The sequence below is a fragment of the Schistocerca serialis genome, chromosome 1 (genome assembly GCF_023864345.2).
Source record: "Schistocerca serialis cubense isolate TAMUIC-IGC-003099 chromosome 1, iqSchSeri2.2, whole genome shotgun sequence".
In the NCBI taxonomy this organism is placed as follows: domain Eukaryota; kingdom Metazoa; phylum Arthropoda; class Insecta; order Orthoptera; family Acrididae; genus Schistocerca; species Schistocerca serialis.
This window is the reverse complement of record NC_064638.1, coordinates 34,569,609-34,590,912: the sequence shown is the minus strand read 5'-3', so window position 1 is coordinate 34,590,912 and position 21,304 is coordinate 34,569,609. Positions and strand designations below refer to the sequence as shown.

General features: G+C 44.7%; 1 protein-coding gene across 1 annotated transcript in view; it reads left to right on the top strand.

Annotated features, from left to right (window-relative positions):
• The window catches only part of LOC126437111 (cytochrome P450 315a1, mitochondrial), a 157,259-nt gene that overhangs the window by 126,834 nt on the left and 9,121 nt on the right, over positions 1-21,304 (top strand). Inside the window, exons 5-6 of the mRNA XM_050090696.1 lie at positions 1,551-1,784; positions 10,543-10,755. Coding sequence (XP_049946653.1) covers positions 1,551-1,784; positions 10,543-10,755 — 447 coding nt within the window. The remainder of the gene's footprint in view (positions 1-1,550; positions 1,785-10,542; positions 10,756-21,304) is intronic.

The window sequence follows — 21,304 nt, the reverse complement described above, 5'->3', positions numbered from 1 at the left end:
CTAACCTAGATGCTTGTTTGTGATATTGTAACTGTTTTGTGTGTTATGTACTTTTAGATTTTTCATACGTGATTTGTACTTGCCATACGCTAAATAAAAAATAAATTTGGGCACCCTTTACGGTGAATGCGTGTTTCATTTCTTCTGAATTCGTTGTCACATACTCCCAGAATGACGAAACGCCTGTCATATGACTTGTCAATAAATTGACCTCGTCCTCGAGGGTGTTGCATTTTATTTTCCGGCAGTGTAGTTGAAAGTATAGTCTGCCTGTAAACTCAAGAGCGAGCTGCGCTTTTGGTGGGGGAAGTGGTCTTTCCCGGAAGAACCCTGCCACTGGCCTACAGGGTAGCCCAAAATCAGTAGCCCGTTACCTATCTAGCGGTGTAGTTCGGCGTGCAGTGATATACGTCGGTTCTGTTCGTGGGATCTTAGTTGCCAATCTCAGTCAGTTGACTTTGTGTACTCACTGATACACTTCAGTATCCGGAAGTGATGGATAATCGCCCTGCATTGCAAGAAAATGTGCAGAATACGAAGGAGATATTTGCGCAGAACGAGCGTTCGATCGTCTCTAACGTTATTACAGCGTGTGTTAAGGAGGCTACACAAATAGAACTGTTGGCTAATATTACCAGTCCCAATCAAAGGGCTGCAGTTTATGCAAACGTCAACCTCGCCAAAATAGGACGCATAAGGAAGGAACGCGAAAACAAGGCGCACGGTTTACTGTAATCGCCGCGAAGGTAAACTAATAATTTAGGGAGGAAACCCATCGTTATAGACAGTTTCACAAAATCGGTCATTCGACAGACAATGGAGGACTTTTACATAAATCAAAAAATAATGCCCACATTACGGAAATTACTCAATGGCGTGAAACAAAAAATACGTTTTCGTTGCAGAAAGATGTTTCACACAAGACACTGCGTGAAATGGGATTTACCTGGAAATACTTTTCAGACATGTTTACGAAGACAATTACAAAAGAAGCAGTGCGAATCGAACTAATACAACACACGTAATTATAAATTTCTGGTTACTTTTTAAACACTCTTCGTGTTGTTAAGTTTTAATGCAGCCCTTCAAAGAAAACTTCTACCTTTTAGTAGAAACACAAAGTAAGAACAAGCCTTAAATTTTACAGACTGATTGCACTATATCTGGTTCGTCTTACGAATAGAGGAACATACATTCATATGAATAGGCATTCGGTTCTATGTAGAATCCTGGCTTCCGTTCTTATGTTAATATTATTTACTCTACAATGTTTTGTTTCGAAGCAGCTATCGTCTTTCGTTTTCCTTATAACCTTAACGCATTTGTCTAAAAATAAACGCAGACGGGACGCATCTGTACACGGCGTCGTCACAGATTTAAAGCGCGCGCCGCGGCAGGGACTGTGCTACGTTGTGGAACAGCCTGTAGAAGCGCCCTGTGACGTAGCTGGGTTGGCAGAGTGGGGACTCGAGCGCTCGCTCTTCAGTTTACCGGCAGACTACAGCCGGGCTGTGGACTGAGCCGCGTGGTGCGGTGCGGTGTGGTTGCAGACGGCGTACTCGACGCTGTGGCTGCTGTATCTGCTGGCGAAGCACCCGCCGGTGCAGGAGGAGCTGCACCGGGAGCTGACGCGGGCGCCCGCCGCGGGGGCGGAGGAGGCGGCGCGGCTGCCGCTGGCCAGGGGCGCCATGCGGGAGGCCCTCCGCCTCTTCCCCGTCGCGCCCTTCCTGTCGCGCTACCTGCCCGAGGACGCCACCATCGGCGGCTACCACGTCCCGGCCGGGGTGAGTGCCAACACTTTGTGTTCTTATAGTATGTTCGTGTATGTACTGGGCCACCAGAAACAGTCTGAACAGCTTGTAAGGGAGTTTACCTCGCTCCAGTGCTAGCAACGGTTCCCGTTAGTAAACCGAATGTAAGCACTGTCGGCTAGAACTCGGATGGCTGACCGTCCAATTCTGCCGAGCGCTTTCGGCAAGAAGGGTGCACTGAGCCCCTGAAAGGGGAAGTAGCAGCTCCAGTCCAGAAAACTGGCAACGGCCTGGAGAACGCCGTGCTGACCACGTGCATCGAGTGACGCCTATCGGCTGGGGATGACACGGCGGGCGGTTGGTACCGCTAGGACTTTCGAGGCTTGTTTGGACGGAGTTTGAGTTTGAGCTGTTAAGAAAAAATTTCGATTCGTTGCGCCATTCCCGAGTGTGGCGTGCGTACTGTAAGACCTTCAACACACACGCCATCAGATTATTTGACTTGTCGCTCTAATGAAGTAGGCGAGTGTCAGCAATATGTCTCGTGGTCTTATTGTGGAGTGTTTATCTTCTGCTGTTAGGTCAGACGATAGAAATGCCACTTGCACGCTTAGAGTAGCAGATTGATGGTGACCAACTTTAAACAGACTTTGTTTAATTTTCATACACATTTATTAAAATAATAACAAGCACAAAAATTACTTAACTTGGTTCTGGATCCTATTTACAATTGACAATCTGAAGTTCGTTTGGTCTTGGTACGTTTATCTTATTCTCACATATCTCTGATACTTGACAAAAGTGTCTATACATTTCTCTTCATGGCTATGTACAGGAATATGGTAATCTTATTAGGCTCAGACTGATACTTGCGTATAGACTGGTACAGACAAATGTAGAACTCGTACAAAACGGTACAGACTAATGCAGACTGACTAATCGGAGGTCTGTACACTCGTTATAATACCTAGCGCGTTCATGTATCACTGTGCGAGTGTGATCAGCGAGGAGAAAAGGTTCTACGGTAGCAGCAATCTCATTGGCTGCGTTACATATTAATACGCGGATCGGCGGAAGCAGAATTTGGTCCGTCTCTATGGCAGCGCCATCTCGTAGAGCGGAGACAGACGAGCGCTGCGCCTGCACTGTTGTGGTTAGTGGGGCGCGCTCTAGTGGAGACCTTTGTGAGCGCAAAGTCAAACGGCGACAGCGTGTCTGGTGGGCCACTTGAATTTGCCTGTGCATTGGTGTGATTGGTTAACTTCGACGCTGATTAACTCGAAAATGGCACAACATACCGAATTTTTGTTTTTTCTTAACAATTATTCCTCATCATAATCTATCTTAAAACACCCTCGCAGGCTCTTGAGACTGCTTCTGACTGTCCCGTGTAAAGGGTGATTCCGTGATCATGTTACAAGTTTTCAGTGATGATGGAGAAGGGTAAATTTATCAATTCTGAGATAAGGGACCTTGGTTTGGAAACGACCGAATCGTAACTTCTAACTGAAAATCGTTTTCTTACTTCTGACAGTGCAACACCCGTACTGGTACTGTTCTTGCTATGATTGTCGCATTGGCAGCTTTCAGGAGTGGTATAGTGGACCAAAACCAGAAAAAAAGTCTAGTAAACATGGGCCCTAAAATAGATGCCTTACGAGTTATCAGCACGTGTTGTTGTTGTGGTCTTCAGTCCTGAGACTGGTTTGATGCAGCTCTCCATGCACGTGTTAAATCTTCGATATTGTGACACACATCTCTCCTAATGAGCAAGTGCTCATAGCTCTTAGTATGTGTTGTGTATGACTTTGTACACAGCGGTAATGAGAGGTAGGCTACGAAATTGACGAGGCAGCTGCCATCGTTGGAAAGTTGGACAGGAGCTGAAAATAATTAATTAACAAGGTAACAGAAGATTTACTTAGCTTGTATTTCTCCAAACGTACAAAGACTCATTACAAATTACTCAACAAGAAATAGAGTCCAGCTACGGCAATGTTACAAGGAAGAGGCTCCAAGCGCGAGCAGGCTCAGCTGCTGCTTCCGGGTGTTTTACATTGTGGAGGCAGAGGGCGCCCGTGGTACAGAGCTGGCCCAGCAGGTGTGCTCCATTGGGTCCACCGGAGCCTGCACGACTGTTATCAGCGTTGGACGGAAACATCCAATTCCGTTGCCAATTGTGACAAGCCAGTAGAGTTACACTCCTGGAAATTGAAATAAGAACACCGTGAATTCATTGTCCCAGGAAGGGGAAACTTTATTGACACATTCCTGGGGTCAGATACATCACATGATCACACTGACAGAACCACAGGCACATAGACACAGGCAACAGAGCATGCACAATGTCGGCACTAGTACAGTGTATATCCACCTCTCGCAGCAATGCAGGCTGCTATTCTCCCATGGAGACGATCGTAGAGATGCTGGATGTAGTCCTGTGGAACGGCTTGCCATGCCATTTCCACCTGGCGCCTCAGTTGAACCAGCGTTCGTGATGGACGTGCAGACCGCGTGAGACGACGCTTCATCCAGTCCCAAACATGCTCAATGGGGGACAGATCCGGAGATCTTGCTGGCCAGGGTAGTTGACTTACACCTTCTAGAGCACGTTGGGTGGCACGGGATACATGCGGACGTGCATTGTCCTGTTGGAACAGCAAGTTCCCTTGCCGGTCTAGGAATGGTAGAACGATGGGTTCGATGACGGTTTGGATGTACCGTGCACTATTCAGTGTCCCCTCGACGATCACCAGTGGCGTACGGCCAGTGTAGGAGATCGCTCCCCACACCATGATGCCGGGTGTTGGCCCTGTGTGCCTCGGTCGTAAGCAGTCCTGATTGTGGCGTTCACCTGCAAGGCGCCAAACAAGCATACGACCATCATTGGCACCGAGGCAGAAGCGACTCTCATCGCTGAAGACGACACGTCTCCATTCGTGCCTCCATTCACGCCTGTCGCGACACCACTGGAGGCGGGCTGCACGATGTTGGGGCGTGAGCGGAAGACGGCCGAACGGTGTGCGGGACCGTAGCCCAGCTTCATGGAGACGGTTGCGAATGGTCCTCGCCGATACCCCAGGAGCAACAGTGTCCCTAATTTGCTGGGAAGTGGCGGTGCGGTCCCCTACGGCACTGCGTAGGATCCTACGGTCTTGGCGTGCATCCGTGCGTCGCTGCGGTCCGGTCCCAGGTCGACGGGCACGTGCACCTTCCGCCGACCACTGGCGACAACATCGATGTACTGTGGAGACCTCACGCCCCACGTGTTGAGCAATTCGGCGGCACGTCCACCCGGCCTCTCGCATGCCCACTATACGCCCTCGCTCAAAGTCCGTCAACTGCACATACGGTTCACGTCCATGCTGTCGCGGCATGCTACCAGTGTTAAAGACTGCGATGGAGCTCCGTATGCCACGGCAAACTGGCTGACACTGACGGCGGCGGTGCACAAATGCTGCGCAGCTAGCGCCATTCGACGGCCAACACCGCGGTTCCTGGTGTGTCCGCTGTGCCGTGCGTGTGATCATTGCTTGTACAGCCGTCTCGCAGTGTCCGGAGCAAGTATGGTGGGTCTGACACACCGGTGTCAATGTGTTCTTTTTTCCATTTCCAGGAGTGTATATCGATATATGATTCCAAAATATGCGTTTTAGAGCCAATGTTTATTTTTTTATTGCTTTGGCCCATGCTACCACCTCTGAAAGCTGCCTACCCTAAAATTTACACAACAACAGTATCGGTCCATGGGTTCCACTACCAGAGGTTTTATAATGATTTTCGCTTATAACTTTCGACTCCAGCGTTTCTGGATGAGGGTCCCTTACTTCAGACTGAAACATTTATCCTTCTCCGTAATCCCTGAACGTCTGTAACATTGTCACGAAATCACACTGTGTAAACCGCCAGAAATAATCGAACCAGCTTTGAATTTACGTCACAGCAGTGGCGCTTTGCAGAAATGCTGTCTGAATGGCTGTGGAACTTTATGAATACAGACTTTTCTAATGCATTTCAAAGAAAGATGACCACGGTCGTTTGATAACACGGCTGTGTTTCACCACTAGATGACATGTGTAATCAATTGACAATGGAGAAACTCGAAGTTAACGTTGGTGAACCCAAGAATGGGCAAATGGGAACATTTTGATCCCACTGGTTTCTCAGAGTTCTTGAGAACTCACGCCAAATATTCAGATATCACATCCGGTAACAAGAGCTTCCTTTTCTCGTTGGGGAACAGCTCCTGTGAGCAGCATTCGAATCATAAGGAAAGCCGTTATTAGTATTTTTCGAATAGTCCTCGGACGTATTTTTGCTTCCGTTATTTTCCAGTTGACTACTATTACGTTAATTCTGGCAACAGATTTCTCTTGCTCAATTTGTATAAGAAAAAAATATTTTATTGAAGGATATACTTACAAAAGTAATTCTGGAGCATCATATAACTGTAACCAATGAAAAGCTAACAAGTTCACTAAGAAGCTGCGATGTGAGACTGATAGATCTGAATGAGTAATTTTTGTTACTGCCTAGTTTTCTTGAAATTAAGTGAAGAAGACAGCATAGCATAGAAATTATAGTAATCAAAACAGTCCTTTTATAGGGTTCCGTACCTCAGTAAATAAGAATGGAACCGTTATAGTATCAGTTTGTTGTCCACGTACCTGTCTGCCTGTTTCTTCATATCTATTTCACTCAGGAACGAGTAGAGGTATATCAGATACTAAGGCCTACAGTCCCCTGGTGGTGTACGGAACCATCAGACTGTGAATCCTAGTCGCACTTCTCCGGTTTTTTTTTAATGTTTTAGCGAGAAAAATAAAATTTTACATCAGAAATTATGTTTATAAATCGATGTCATTTTGCTTCATTTATGTTGTGTATGACTTCATAGACGATGGTAAGGAGAGGTGGGGTACAGAGCGGTGTGGCAACTGTCACCGTAGGAAAGCTGGACAGGAGCGGAAATAAGTGATCAAGTAATACAGCAAACAGAAGATTTACCTGACTTGTATTTCTCCGAGTGAAGGTACGTGTATAACCAATAATACAGCAAGAAACAGAGTGTAGCTTATCACAATGTCAAAACGACGAAACCAGAGCAACGACTAAGTGGCATCTGCAAGCGTCCCATAACAATGTCTGCGTAGCAAAGTGGCTCCAATTGCATGCGGGCTGAGTGACTGCCACCAGCCATCCCGTATTGTGGTGGCTGATGGCGGTTGTGACACAGAGCCATTGGAGTCGTGGCTCAGCAGGAACGCTCTATTGGGTCCGCTGCATCCCACATGACCATGATGGAAACTTGCAATTCCATCGCTATGACACCTGTCGGGTGCGACGCTGCAATCGTAAAATTCCGTCTTACATCGTAGCTGAGCTCATATTGCAACGTGATGCAGGTCGGTTCGTCGATTGTTTGTTTGGTTGATTTGGGGGACGGAACGAAAAAGCGAAGCCATCGGTCCCATCGATTGAGGGGGGGATGGGGAAGGAAATTAGCTGTGCCTTTTGAAAGAACCATCGTGGTATTTGCCTGAAGCGATTTAGGGAAATCACGGGAAACCTAAATCAGAATGGCGGACGCAGGTTTAAACCGTCGTTCTCCCGAACGCGAGTCCAGTGTGCTAACCAAAGTTAGTGTAAGTAGGGCTATGCGTGAAGCGTTCAGTGAATTCGAAAGTAAAATTCTATGTACCGACTTGACAGAAAATTCTAGGAAGTTCTGGTCTTACGTTAAATCAGTAAGTGGATCGAAACAGCATATCCAGACACTCTGGGATGATAATGGCATTGAAACAGAGGATGACACGCGTAAAGCTGAAATACTAAACACCTTTTTCCAAATCTGTTTCACAGAGGAAGGTCGCACTGCATTTCCGCCTCTAAATCCTCGCACGAACGAAAAAAATGGCTGACATCGAAATAAGTGTCCAAGGAATAGAAAAGCAACTGAAATCACTCAACAGAGGAAAGTCCTGACGGAATACCAATTCGATTCTACACACAGTACGTGAAAGAATTTGCCCCCCTTCTAACGGCCGTGTACCGCAAGTCTCTAGAGGAACGGAAGGGTCCAAATGGTTGGAACAGAGCGCAGGTAGTTCCAGTTTTCAAGAAGGGTCGTCTAGCAGATGCGCAAAACTATAGGCCTATATCTCTGATATCGATCTCTTGTAGAATTTTAGAACATGTTTCTCGCTCGCGTATCATGTTATTTCTGGAAACCCAGAATGTACTCTGGTAGAATCAATATGGATTCCGGAAACAGCGATCGTGTGAGACTCAACTCGCTTTATTTGTTCATGAGACCCAGAAAAAATTAGATACAGGCTCCCAAGTGGATGCCATTTTTCTTGACTTCCGGAAGGCGTTCGATACAGTTCCGCACTGTCGCCTGTTAAACAAAGTAAGAGCCCACGGAATATCAGACCAGCTGTGTGGCTGGACTGAAGAGTTTTTAGCAAACAGAACACAGCATGTTGTTCTCAATGGAGAGACGTCTACTAACGTTAAAGTAACCTCTAGCGTGCCACAGGCGAGTGTTATGGGACCATTGCTTTTCACAATATATATAAATGACCTAGTAGATAGTGTCGGAAATTCCATGCGGCTTTCCGCGGATGATGCTGTAGTATACAGAGAGGTTGCAGCATTAGAAAATTGCAGCGAAATGCAAGAAGATCTGCAGCGGATAGGCACTTGGTGCAGGCAGTGGCAACTGACCCTTAAAATAGACAAATGTAATGTATTGCGAATACATAGAAAGAAGGATCCTTTATTGTATGATTATATGATAGCAGAACAAACACTGGTAGCAGTTACTTCTGTAAAATATCTGGGAGTATGCGTACAGAACGATTTGAAGTGGAATGATCACATAAAATTAATTGTTGGTAAGGCGGTTGCCACGTTGAGATTCATTGGGAGAGTCGTTAGAAAATGTAGTCCATCAACAAAGGAGGTGGCTTACAAAACGCTCGTTCGGCCTATACTCGAGTATTGCTCATCAGTGTGGGATCCGTACCAGCTCGGGTTGACAGAGAAGATGGAGAGGATCCAAAGAAGAGCGGCGCGTTTCGTCAAAGGGTTGTCTGGTAAGCATGATAGCGTTAAGGAGATGTTTAGCAAACTCAAGTGGCAGACTCCGCAAGAGAGGCGCTCTGCATCGCGGTGTAGCTTGCTGTCCAGGTTTCGAGAGGGTGCGTTTCTGGATGAGGTATCGAATATATTGCTTCCCCCTACTTCTACCTCCCGAGGAGATCACGAATGTAAAATTAGAGAGATTCGAGCGCGCACGGAGGCTTTCCGGCAGTCGTTCTTCCAGCGAATCATACGTGACTGGAACAGGAAAGGGAGGTAATGACAGTGGCACGTAAAGTGCCCTCCGCCACACATCGTTGGGTGGCTTGCGGAGATGTAGATTTAGAACCACTGCGCCGCCTCGCTTGGTGATGATGCAACTTCTGAAAGCTTTTAATGGTAGTTCTCTTGTGTGTGTGTTGTCATACTGGTACATAATTGTTGTGTACATAGTTCCGCGATGTCAGCACGTACACAACTTTCCCACTAGAGCGCGCCCCGCTAAGCACAACAGCGCAGGCGCAGCGCTCGTTCATCTCCGCTCTACGAGATGGCGCTGTCTTAGAGGCGGACCAAATTCTGCTTCCGCCGATGCGCGTATTAATATGTAATGCAACCAATGAGATTGGTGCTAATGTAGAACCTTTTCTCCTTGCGGATCACAGTCGGACAGTGATACCTGAACGCGCGAGGTATTATAACTAGTGTACAGACCTCCGATTAGTCAGTGTGCATTAGTCTGCATTTGTCTGTAGCAGTCTATAGTTAAGTTTCAGTCTGCGCCTAATAAGATTACCATATTCCTGTACATAGCCATGAAGAGAAATGTATAGACACTTTGTCAAGTATCAGAGGTATGTGAGAACAAGATTAACGTAACAAGACCGAAGGAACTTCAGATTTTCAGTTGTAAACAGCATCCAGAATCAAGTTGCTTAATATCTATGCTTGTTATTATTTTAATAAATGTGTGTGAAAATTAATCAAGTTCTGTTTAAAGTTGGTCACCGTCAATCTGCTACTCTAAAAGTGCAAGTGGCATTTCTATCGTCTGACCTAACGGCAGAAGATAAACGACCACGAGACATATTGCTGACACTGGCCTACTTCGTTAGAGCGACAAGTCAAATAATCTGATGGTGTGTGTGCCGAAGGTCTTACAGTACGCACACCACAATAAAATGGTTCAAATGGCTCTGAGCACTATGGGACTCAACTGCTGTGGTCATAAGTCCCCTAGAACTTAGAACTACTTAAACCTAACTAACCTAAGGACAGCACACAACACCCAGCCATCACGAGGCAGAGAAAATCCCTGACCCCGCCGGGAATCGAACCCAGGAACCCGGGCGTGGGAAGCGAGAACGCTACCGCACGACCACGAGATGCGGGCACACACCACAATAATACAGTACTGAGATCACTGATAAACTTTAATAAACCTTCAGAGAAGTTTTGGCAGTAAGGAAAGTTGCTGTTTGGAGGATTCTTTTCGTGTACAAAATGAGAAATACAACTGCTGTCGCAGGCGAGGCATCCCCCATGTGGAATTGCATCAAGGTGTATTGAATTGCTTTAGGGCTCTGAGTTAGGAATTCCTCGAAGTTGTCGATAGCGTGCGTCACTACTTGAAAGTCTCCTCTGAAGTGTTTGTGTAGCAGGGTGCTGTGGCTAACGTGAGGCGATGTTTGCCGCTCTTCTGCAGCAACTGGTGGTGCTGTCGCTGTACACGAGCGGCCGCAGCGAGCAGTACTTCCCGCAGGCGGACCGCTTCTGGCCGCAGCGCTGGATGCGGGACCCCCGGGGCGCCTACCGCGGCGTCGCCGCCAGCCACGCCTCGCTGCCCTTCGCCATGGGCGCGCGCTCCTGCGTCGGCCAGAAGCTCGCCGAGACGCAGATGGCGCTCATCGTGGCCGAGGTGCGTACCCACTCCCCACCCTACACCATCACACACAGACAGCGTGTGAGCACATAATATGCAAAACACTGGTGGATTCTCAAACTGGGGAACAATCAAGAATGGGGTGCCGCAAGGTTCAGTCTTGGGTCCTCTGCTGTTCTTAATATATATTAATGACTTGCCATTCTATATTCACGAAGATGCAAAGCTGGTACTTTTTGCCGATGATACAAGTATAGCTATCACACCCGACAGACAAGAATTAACTGGTGAAATTGTAAACGATGTTTTTCAGAAAATCATTAAATGGTTCTCTGCAAATGGGCTCTCATTAAACTTTGAGAAAACACACTATATTCAGTTCCACACAGTAAATGGAATGACCCCATTAATAAATATAGACTTCGATCAGAAATCGGTAGCTAAGATAGAATATTCAAAATTTCTAGGTGTATGCATTGATGAGGGGTTGAACTGGAAAAAACACACTGAGGATCTGCTGAAACGTTTGAGTTCAGCTACTTATGCTGTTAAGGTCATTGTAAATTTTGGGCGATATACATCTGAGTAAATTAGCTTACCACGCCTATTTTCATTCTCTACTTTCGTATGGCATCATATTCTGGGGTAACTCACCATTGAGTAAAAGTGTGTTCATTGCACATAAGCGTCTAATTAGAATAACTGCTGGAGCTCATCCTAGATCATCCTGCAGACATTTAAAGAGCTAGAAATCTTCATTGTAGCCTCACAATATATATATATATATATATATATATATATATATATATATATATATATATATATATATATATATACACTCCTGGAAATTGAAATAAGAACACCGTGAATTCATTGTCCCAGGAAGGGGAAACTTTATTGACACATTCCTGGGGTCAGATACATCACATGATCACACTGACAGAACCACAGGCACATAGACACAGGCAACAGAGCATGCACAATGTCGGCACTAGTACAGTGTATATCCACCTTTCGCAGCAATGCAGGCTACTATTCTCCCATGGAGACGATCGTAGAGATGCTGGATGTAGTCCTGTGGAACGGCTTGCCATGCCATTTCCACCTGGCGCCTCAGTTGGACCAGCGTTCGTGCTGGACGAGCAGACCGCGTCAGACGACGCTTCATCCAGTCCCAAACATGCTCAATGGGGGACAGATCCGGAGATATTGCTGGCCAGGGTAGTTGACTTACACCTTCTAGAGCACGTTGGGTGGCACGGGATACATGCGGACGTGCATTGTCCTGTTGGAACAGCAAGTTCCCTTGCCGGTCTAGGAATGGTAGAACGATGGGTTCGATGACGGTTTGGATGTACCGTGCACTATTCAGTGTCCCCTCGACGATCACCAGTGGTGTACGGCCAGTGTAGGAGATCGCTCCCCACACCATGATGCCGGGTGTTGGCCCTGTGTGCCTCGGTCGTATGCAGTCCTGATTGTGGCGTTCACCTGCACGACGCCAAACACGCATACGACCATCATTGGCACCAAGGCAGAAGCGACTCTCATCGCTGAAGACGACACGTCTCCATTCGTCCCTCCATTCACGCCTGTCGCGACACCACTGGAGGCGGGCTGCACGATGTTGGGGCGTGAGCGGAAGACGACCTAACGGTGTGCGGGACCGTAGCCCAGCTTCATGGAGACGGTTGCGAATGGTCCTCGCCGATACCCCAGGAGCAACAGTGTCCCTAATTTGCTGGGAAGTGGCGGTGCGGTCCCCTACGGCACTGCGTAGGATCCTACGGTCTTGGCGTGCATCCGTGCGTCGCTGCGGTCCGGTCCCAGGTCGATGGGCACATGCACCTTCCGCCGACCACTGGCGACAACATCGATGTACTGTGGAGACCTCACGCCCCACGTGTTGAGCAATTCGGCGGTACGTCCACCCGGCCTCCCGCATGCCCACTATACGCCCTCGCTCAAAGTCCGTCAACTGCACATATGGTTCACGTCCACGCTGTCGCGGCATGCTACCAGTGTTAAAGACTGCGATGGAGCTCCGTTATCCACGGCAAACTGGCTGACACTGACGGCGGCGGTGCACAAATGCTGCGCAGCTAGCGCCATTCGTCGGCCAACACCGCGGTTCCTGGTGTGTCCGCTGTGCCGTGCGTGTGATCATTGCTTGTACAGCCCTCTCGCAGTGTCCGGAGCAAGTATGGTGGGTCTGACACACCGGTGTCAATGTGTTCTTTTTTCCATTTCCAGGAGTGTATATATATATATATATATATATATATATATATATATATATATATTCACTTATGAAATTTGTTATTAACAATCCGAACGAATTCAAAAGTAATAGCAGTGTACCTGGCTACAACACTAGCAGAAAGGATGATCTTCACTGCTCAAGGTTAAATCTAACTTTGGCTCAGAAGGGGGTAGATTATGTTGCCACAAAAATCTTTGGTCACTTAATTAATAGCATCAAAAGTCTGACAGATAGCCATATAGCATTTAAAAGGAAATTAAATGAATTTCTTAATGGCAACTCCTTCTACTCATAGATGAATTTTGGGTGTTAAAAGAGGTACGGCCAAACTTTCAGGAAACATTCCTCACACACAAGGAAAGAAAATATGTTATGTGGACATGTGTCCGGAAACGCTTACATTCCATGTCAGAGCTCATTTTATTACTTCTCTTCAAATCACATTAATCATGGAATGGAAACACACAGCAACAGAACGTACCAGCGTGACTTCAAACACTTTGTTACAGGAAATGTTCAAAATGTCCTCCGTTAGCGAGGATACATGCATCCACCCTCCGTCGCATGGAATCCCTGATGCGCTGATGCAGCCCTGGAGAATGGCGAATTGTATCACAGCCGTCCACAATACGAGCACGAAGAGTCTCTACATTTGGTACCGGGGTTCCGTAGACAAGAGCTTTCAAATGCCCCTATAAATGAAAGTCAAGAGGGTTGAGGTCAGGAGCGCGTGGAAACCATGGAATTGGTCCGCCTCTACCAATCCATCGGTCATCGAATCTGTTGTTGAGAAGCGTACGAACACTTCGACTGAAATGTGCAGGAGCTCCATCGTGCATGAACCACATGTTGTGTCGTACTTGTAAAGGCACATGTTCTAGCAGCACAGGTAGAGTATCCCGTATGAAATCATGATAACGTGCTCTATTGAGCGTAGGTGGAAGAACATGGGGCCCAATCGAGACATCACCAACAATGCCTGCCCAAACGTTCACAGAAAATCTGTGTTGATGACGTGATTGCACAATTGCGTGCGGATTCTCGTCAGCCCACACAGGTTGATTGTGAAAATTTACAATTTGATCACGTAAAGGGAACATTTGCACTGAAATGAGGATTGACACATTGTTGGAGGAACCATTCGCAGAAGTGTACAGGATATGTATACATGATTAGTGCTAACAGTAATGAAAACATTATTATTTTCATTCTACACATGCAGCTTCACAACTTGTTTTACTGGGTACCAGTATTTTTTAAGTAGAAGTTCGCCAATAGAATAGTTGTTGTCCAGGAGAAATGATTTTAAATTAGATTTAAAATTCTCTTCGCTAACTACCAGATATTTAATGTTACTTGACATATCATCAAAAATTTTTGTTGTTGCATATTGAACTCCTCTCTGGGCCCGTGACAGCTTTAACAGTGGATAATAAAGGTATTTTCCCCTCTAAAATTGTAGGTAAGTATATCACGGTACTTCTCAAATAGTGATGTATTATCATTAACGAATTTCGTTAGCGGATATATATATATATATATATATATATATATATATATATATATATATATATATATATTGACGGACCAGTTAAAATGACTAGTTCCTTGAAGAAGTACTTCACATGAGGTCCGTGGGTGAACAGCACAGCACACATTCACACATCATTATCCTTACTGCTAGCTTTCGTGCCATCAGTACTCTGTCTCTAAGTGATGAGTTACCCCAGAAGAATGTTTTGCAGGACTTTGTTTAGTGCAAATGTGCAAAGTATACCAGGAACCTCATACGTTTGTTTCCAAGATAAGTAATTATGTGAAGAGCATATGTAGCTGAACTTAATTGTTTCGGAAGCTCAATAATATGCTTTTTCCCGTTCACGTTTTCACCAGTATCTACACCCAAAAATTTGAAGCAGTCTACCCTACTTACTGACTCCTGATCATGTGCTACGTCAATTGCTGGTATGATTCTTTTATGCATAGAACTGAATGTAGAGTGACTTCTTCTTAATCAAAATTTAGGGAGAGTCGATTGTCAGAGAAGCACTTACTAATTCTTTGGAAAATGTCATTTACCAACTCTTCTCTTGCATTCTCTGTAATGTATTTTATTATAGTGCTATATGACCTGCAAAAAGTACCAATTTTGCTTGTCGAATGTTAAGTGGAAAGTCATTTGCATATGTAAGTAATAAGAGTGGATCCAAAATTGAGCATTGGGGGTCTCTCCTTGTGATTGTTTTTCCCAGGTCACGAAAATTTCTACCTTTCTGACACTGTCTAACCCATTGAGCAGAAAGTCTTGCATTTCGTTTGTCAAGTATGATTCAAAGCAGCTGTGCATATAGCCATCAATTCCACGAAACTTGAGATTTCTAAGTAAGTATCGCTATCCACACAATCAAACGCCTTGGGAAGATTACAGAAAATACCAACTGGCGATGTATTATTATTTAAGGCATGTGCTATTTGATGACAGAATTTATAAACAGCATTCTCAGTTGAGTAACCTTTCTCGACTCCAAAATTTGATATGTTAGGTAAATTGTTTCCATTTAAGTGTACAACTTATCTTGAGTACATTACTTTTTCGAATATTTTGGAAAAAGATGTCAGCGAGGTAACTGAATGGAAATTGTTTAAGTCTGCTTGTCACCCTCCTTATGAAAAGGTTGAACAATTGTATATTTTAACTCGTCTGTAAAAATTTCCTGTGCCAGACATGCATTGCATATATTACTAAGGACATTACTTATTAAGCTGGAACAACTTTTCAGAATTTTGTTTGAAATTCCATCAACCTCACAAGAGCATTTGTTTTCTAGAATTTTTGTAACTTTATTAATTTCAGTGAAGGTTATTGGTGCTACTTCTAATTACTTAAAATTTTGTGGCATGACATGTTAAATGTATTCTTTTGCTTCTTTAGCTGAACCATTTATTCCTTCATTTGCTGCCACATTTAAAAGTGATTGTTAAAAGCACTTGCAACTTGTAAATTATTAGGCATAACATTGTCATTTACTTTAATTGGTATGGAAACTTGTGCACTAACTGGCTGTGCTGTCTCCTATTTAACAATGTTCCATGAAGTTTTAACCTTACTATCTGCATTATTTATTTGTATCAGGGTATGCGTACTTCTGAAATTTGAGTGACTTCCCTTCAAGTACTACAGCACTGTGTATCAAATGCAAGTACTTTTGGACCATAACTCAAACTGAACCTCCTCCTCTTATATAAGACTTTAATTCCCTCAATTATCTACAGCCTATTTGGATTTTAAATGGATTTTTTGGATAATTTTTTAGTAAATCAACTTTCAAATATTGACATAAATGTATTATGGAATAATTTAAATTTGACATTAGCGACTCTTTCTACACATACGTCATCCCATACCAGTCCTTTTAGCTTACTCTTAAAACATTATGGTATACTGTTGTCATTAATAAGCCTCATTGCCTTGTATGAAACTACCTCAAGGTTGTAAGGAGGTATTCTGTTTATTTCCATTAATTGTGCATCATGATAGTCAATTAGCAGTTGGGTGCACATCTGTCTATAAAATTGTTATCGATCAGTGCCCTAGTATTTTGCTGCACATTAATTGGTGGAAAACCGACTGCTGAAATTAGATTGAAACACCCAAATATTAATCTTAGTTCACTTTTCCTGTCCATATCTTTTAAGAAATCTACATCGAAATCCCCACAAACTACTAATTGTTTTCTCTTTCATGACAGATATCTCAATATTTCGTAGAGGAGATCTGTAGTCTGTTACACTACTGGCCATTAAAATTGCTACACCACGAAGATGACGTGCAACAAACGCGAAATTTAACCGACAGGAAGAAGATGCTATGATATGCAAATGATTAGCTTTTCAGGGCATTCAGACAAGGTTGCCGCCGGTGGCGACACCTACAACGTGCTGACATGAGGAAAGTTTCCAACCGATTTCTCATACACAAACAGCCGCTTCTCCTGGTGAAACGCTGTTGTGATGCCTCGTGTAAGGAGGTGAAATGCGTACCATCCCGTTTCCGACTTTGATAAAGGTCGGATTGTAGCCTATCACATTTGCGGTTTATCATATCACGAGATTGCTGCTCGCGTTGGTCGCGATCCAATGACTGTTAAAAGAATATTGAATCGGTGGGTCAGGAGGGTAATACGGAACGCCGTGCTGGATCCCAACGGCTTCGTATCACTAGCAGTCGAGATGACAGGCATCTTATCCGCATGGCTGTAACGAATCGTGCAGCCATGTCTCGATCGCTGAGTCAACAGATGAGGACGTCTGCAAGACAACAACTAACTGCACGAACAGTTCGACGACGTTTGCAGCAGCATGGACTATCAGCTCGGAGACCGTGGCTGCGGTTACCCTTGACGCTGCATCACAGACAGGAGCACCTGTTGTTGTTCGCGGGTCGCTCCCGTTTGGTGCCGCCGCGCTTCGTTCTTGACAACCCCGTGACCGTTCCGGTCGCGGTTACCACATTTTGGGGACGAGGTAAACGGTGGTAATTATTAGCATGGAGGGGAAGTTGGTCTGTCTTCTGGAGCAAGAACAACAGCTCATGCACCAGCTCCAGTTAGACATCTCACAGCAGTCACTTCAGTTGCTAACAGACAAAGTTGATGCAAGGGCCTCACTGCCACAACAGCTTCTGAGTCCTCGGGTGTCCGATGCTTTCCCACGTCCGCCGTCGTTCCCCCATTTAATGACGCTAGAGAAGACTGGAAAACATACTTACATCAGCTGCAACAACATTTCACGTCTTTTCAAGTCACGGATGACTCCTTGCAGCGGTCGTTGTTTTTGTCTTGGGCCTCCCCAGCCACGTTCTTTCTTCTCCGCAAGTTGGCACCATTGTCCGATCCTGTGGCTCTCTCTTTCCAGGAGATCTGCCTTTAGCTGACAAACTATTATTCCCGACGCTAGAGAGTGTGGCAGATATGATACGCGAGTTGGGATAGAAGTCATTAAAGCAAAGACGTTTCTCGTCGCGGCGAGATCTATTTACGAAATTTCAGTCACCAACTTTCTCTTCCGAATGCGAAAATATTTTGTTGAGCCCAACCTACATAGGTAGAAATGATCATAAAATTAAAATAAGAGAAATCAGAGCTCGAACAGAAAGGTTTAGGTGTTCGTTTTTCCCGCGCGCTGTTCGGGAGTGGAATGGTAGAGAGATAGTATGATTGTGGTTCGATGAACCCTCTGCCAAGCACTTAAATGTGAATTGCAGAGTAATCATGTAGATGTAGATGTGACTTGTCACCTTCTCCCAGCTCCAATTGTCTCTAATTCAAAATACGCCCTTTCTAATTCTGCGTGGAGTGTACAAATCTTTCTTCCCTGTTCCACGACATTTTTGTCTCGACTATATAATCTACAACTCCATGGAGGAACGTCATCTCATCCTTTTTTTAGCTTCCAAGCTGTTTTCTCCCCAGTGAAACACCAAGCCACAGTCCTGACATTTTTCTCGCTTACCAAGTAACCTACGGCAACATCCGCATTTGTCATACATGACGCTACTCGTACAGTAAACTAAAAAGCACTACAACACACTTAAGCTGTAACAAAGTAATAATCAGTAAAAACTTATCTGTCGGTGAGCTGTGCAGCTAACTTCCAAACGTCGGGCAGACGTGCAGTAACACGATCTAAGGTCGTTGAACATAGGTAGTACAAGACACGAAGTGAATGAAAATTGTGAAAGCATGATATGTTCTAAGAACACTATTAAGCCGACGCTATCAGGAAATCATTTAAAGCACTGCAATGGATCCAAGACAACACGTAGCGCTTATAAGGCGAACAAATATTAACACTAGCCTGTAAATACAGCACTGATATTCACGTAACGTAGGTTTAAAATCTCGGAAGGCACGAAACGAATGAAAACTCTAAAGCGCTCGATATTTGTAACACCAGTATTAAACAGACGCTTTCCAGAATTTATGGAGAGCATCGCATTGTATTTAAAGACAACTCGTATCGCTACGACGCTATGGTTGTTTATGTCAGCGTGCTTCAGTGCTGCAGTACATCGCACGCTATGTTTTCACCGACGTCGTAACGTAGCCTCATATGATTTGCTGATGATGAAATGCTCTTCCCTTTACTTAGCGGTGCTTTTTCTCTTCCTACTGCTAGATAAGAATAAGAATTTAAATAATTGTGAGGTGTGAGTTGCCATCGAAGGTTTGGAAGATACTGTCACCTCCCGAAGCTACAAACAGCGACAGATTCCATGTGCTTCACCCTAAATTCAACTGCGCGATGGATACGACTCGAAGGTACGATTAAAACATTATTTTTGCTCCGCCGTATCATCAGTAATTACTACCTCAAATATTTATCTGTAAATATGAGATCCCTACGTGTACATTAAAACGTATTTGATCCTTACATTCTGAATTGTTGTTGTTTTTCCTTTCAAACTAAAAGTGTTTATGGCAAGCCTTTATGTGTTACTTTCTCTCGACTATGGAGTAATCTATCACCTAACATCTCAGAAATTGCACATTTTCAAAAATAAACCACTGCGATATCCCTTGAAAAAGGTGGCTTAGCCTTTATTTTCAATGAGCCATGGTACGAGGCAGTCTGCAGTCTCTCAGGAATGTATCTAAGTTTTAAACACTCTCAGCTTCATTTCTGTCTCCCTCCTCCTCTCTTCTTTTTTCTTCTTTTCTTCGTTTTGTAAGTTTCGAGTTTATAGTACAACTATTAGGTTGGTGCATAAGTTCGTAGCACTTTCCGTAAACACAACAAGTACACATAACAGAGACTTCAGTTACGAATAGTATATTCTCATTCACAATTTACAGCAGTCTGCCAACGCTTTTAGTTTCCGCGACTGTAGGAATCACGTAGTTTTGAGGTGAAGAACTCGCTGAGCCATGTTCTAGAGCGCATTCTCATACGGAAAGGAAGTTCCTTGGAGATTTTTCGATGGAGAGCGGGAAAGGTGATAATCTTAGGGCGCAGGATTAGGTAAATAGGGCTGGTGCATAATGACTTCCCAACCCAACTCCTGTACAATGTTTCTCGTCAGTCTAGCAGAATGCGGGAGGGCGTTATCATGGAGTAGCATCGCTTCACGCAGTGTTCCTGGTCGTTGATTTAGGACTGCGTCTCCGAGACATCAGTAAAAGTCAGCGCTTATGGTCACACCTCGCGGAACCGGTTGGCAGTACACCACACCGTCGCTGCTCCACCAGATGCATAACATTATCCTTCGTACATGCGAAAAGCTCTCCGTATGTGGACCTTCTGCTTTGTTTGATCATAATCATTCCTTTACGTTCATAATTTCAGCATAAAGACACAATTTATCGCCACCGGTAAGGATGCAGTATAGAAATGGTCGCTATTGTTCATGAACCAATTACTGACCTGCAAGCGGAGATGCACATATGACAACCCGCCGATTCCTGTGACTTGGAGCATGTGGTACCCACACACCCGAGTTTTGAACCTTTCCCATTGCATGCAAATGTCGCTCGACGATCACAGTTCATCACATTTCACAATTCTCGAGTACACTAACGAGGATCATTTTGGATTAATAATTTTCAACGATGTTCATCAAATCCCGGAGATCTTCCTTAACGTGGAGAGTGACTAATGTCAAAACGATCCCCCTTAAAATGCGAAAAAAAACTTCTTGCCGTGCCCTGTCCATTCGCATTATCCCCATATAGGACGAAAATGTTTCTGGCTGCCTCTGCTAGTCTCACTCCGGTATTGAACTCAAACAGAAGAATATGTAGAAAATGATCCGATTTCTCTGCTTGGCACTCCATTTTCTAGCTTCCACAGCTCGACTCATTGTCTCCAAGTGACAAAATGAAAATGACAACATGTAAACTTAAATTGCGCCACTGAACTAGAAATGAAAAATGGCAATCGATAAACAAACCCATAGCAACCGGAATACCAACATTAAAAACAAAAATGCTACGAACTTGTGCAGCACCCTAATATTATAATATTAATCGACAGGTAATACATGCATTTGTTACGTTTATGTACGTATGTGTACCTTTTTAAATTATTTCTGATCCGAAGCACAACACCCGAAGGTTCTATAATGGCCCAGGTGAACAATAGAATTAACAGATACTCTTAAGTGTTTAGTTTAGCTTTCTTTCATAAGATATGGTACTGTGGGAAGGTTGTGCAACGAGCAGCGGGGAGGTCGTGGACATCAACGGTTTGGTTAGCCTTCCGCTGATAGGGTGGAAAAATATATCTGCTGAATGGCGAGCACCTGGTTCCTTGTGTTCCAAGATC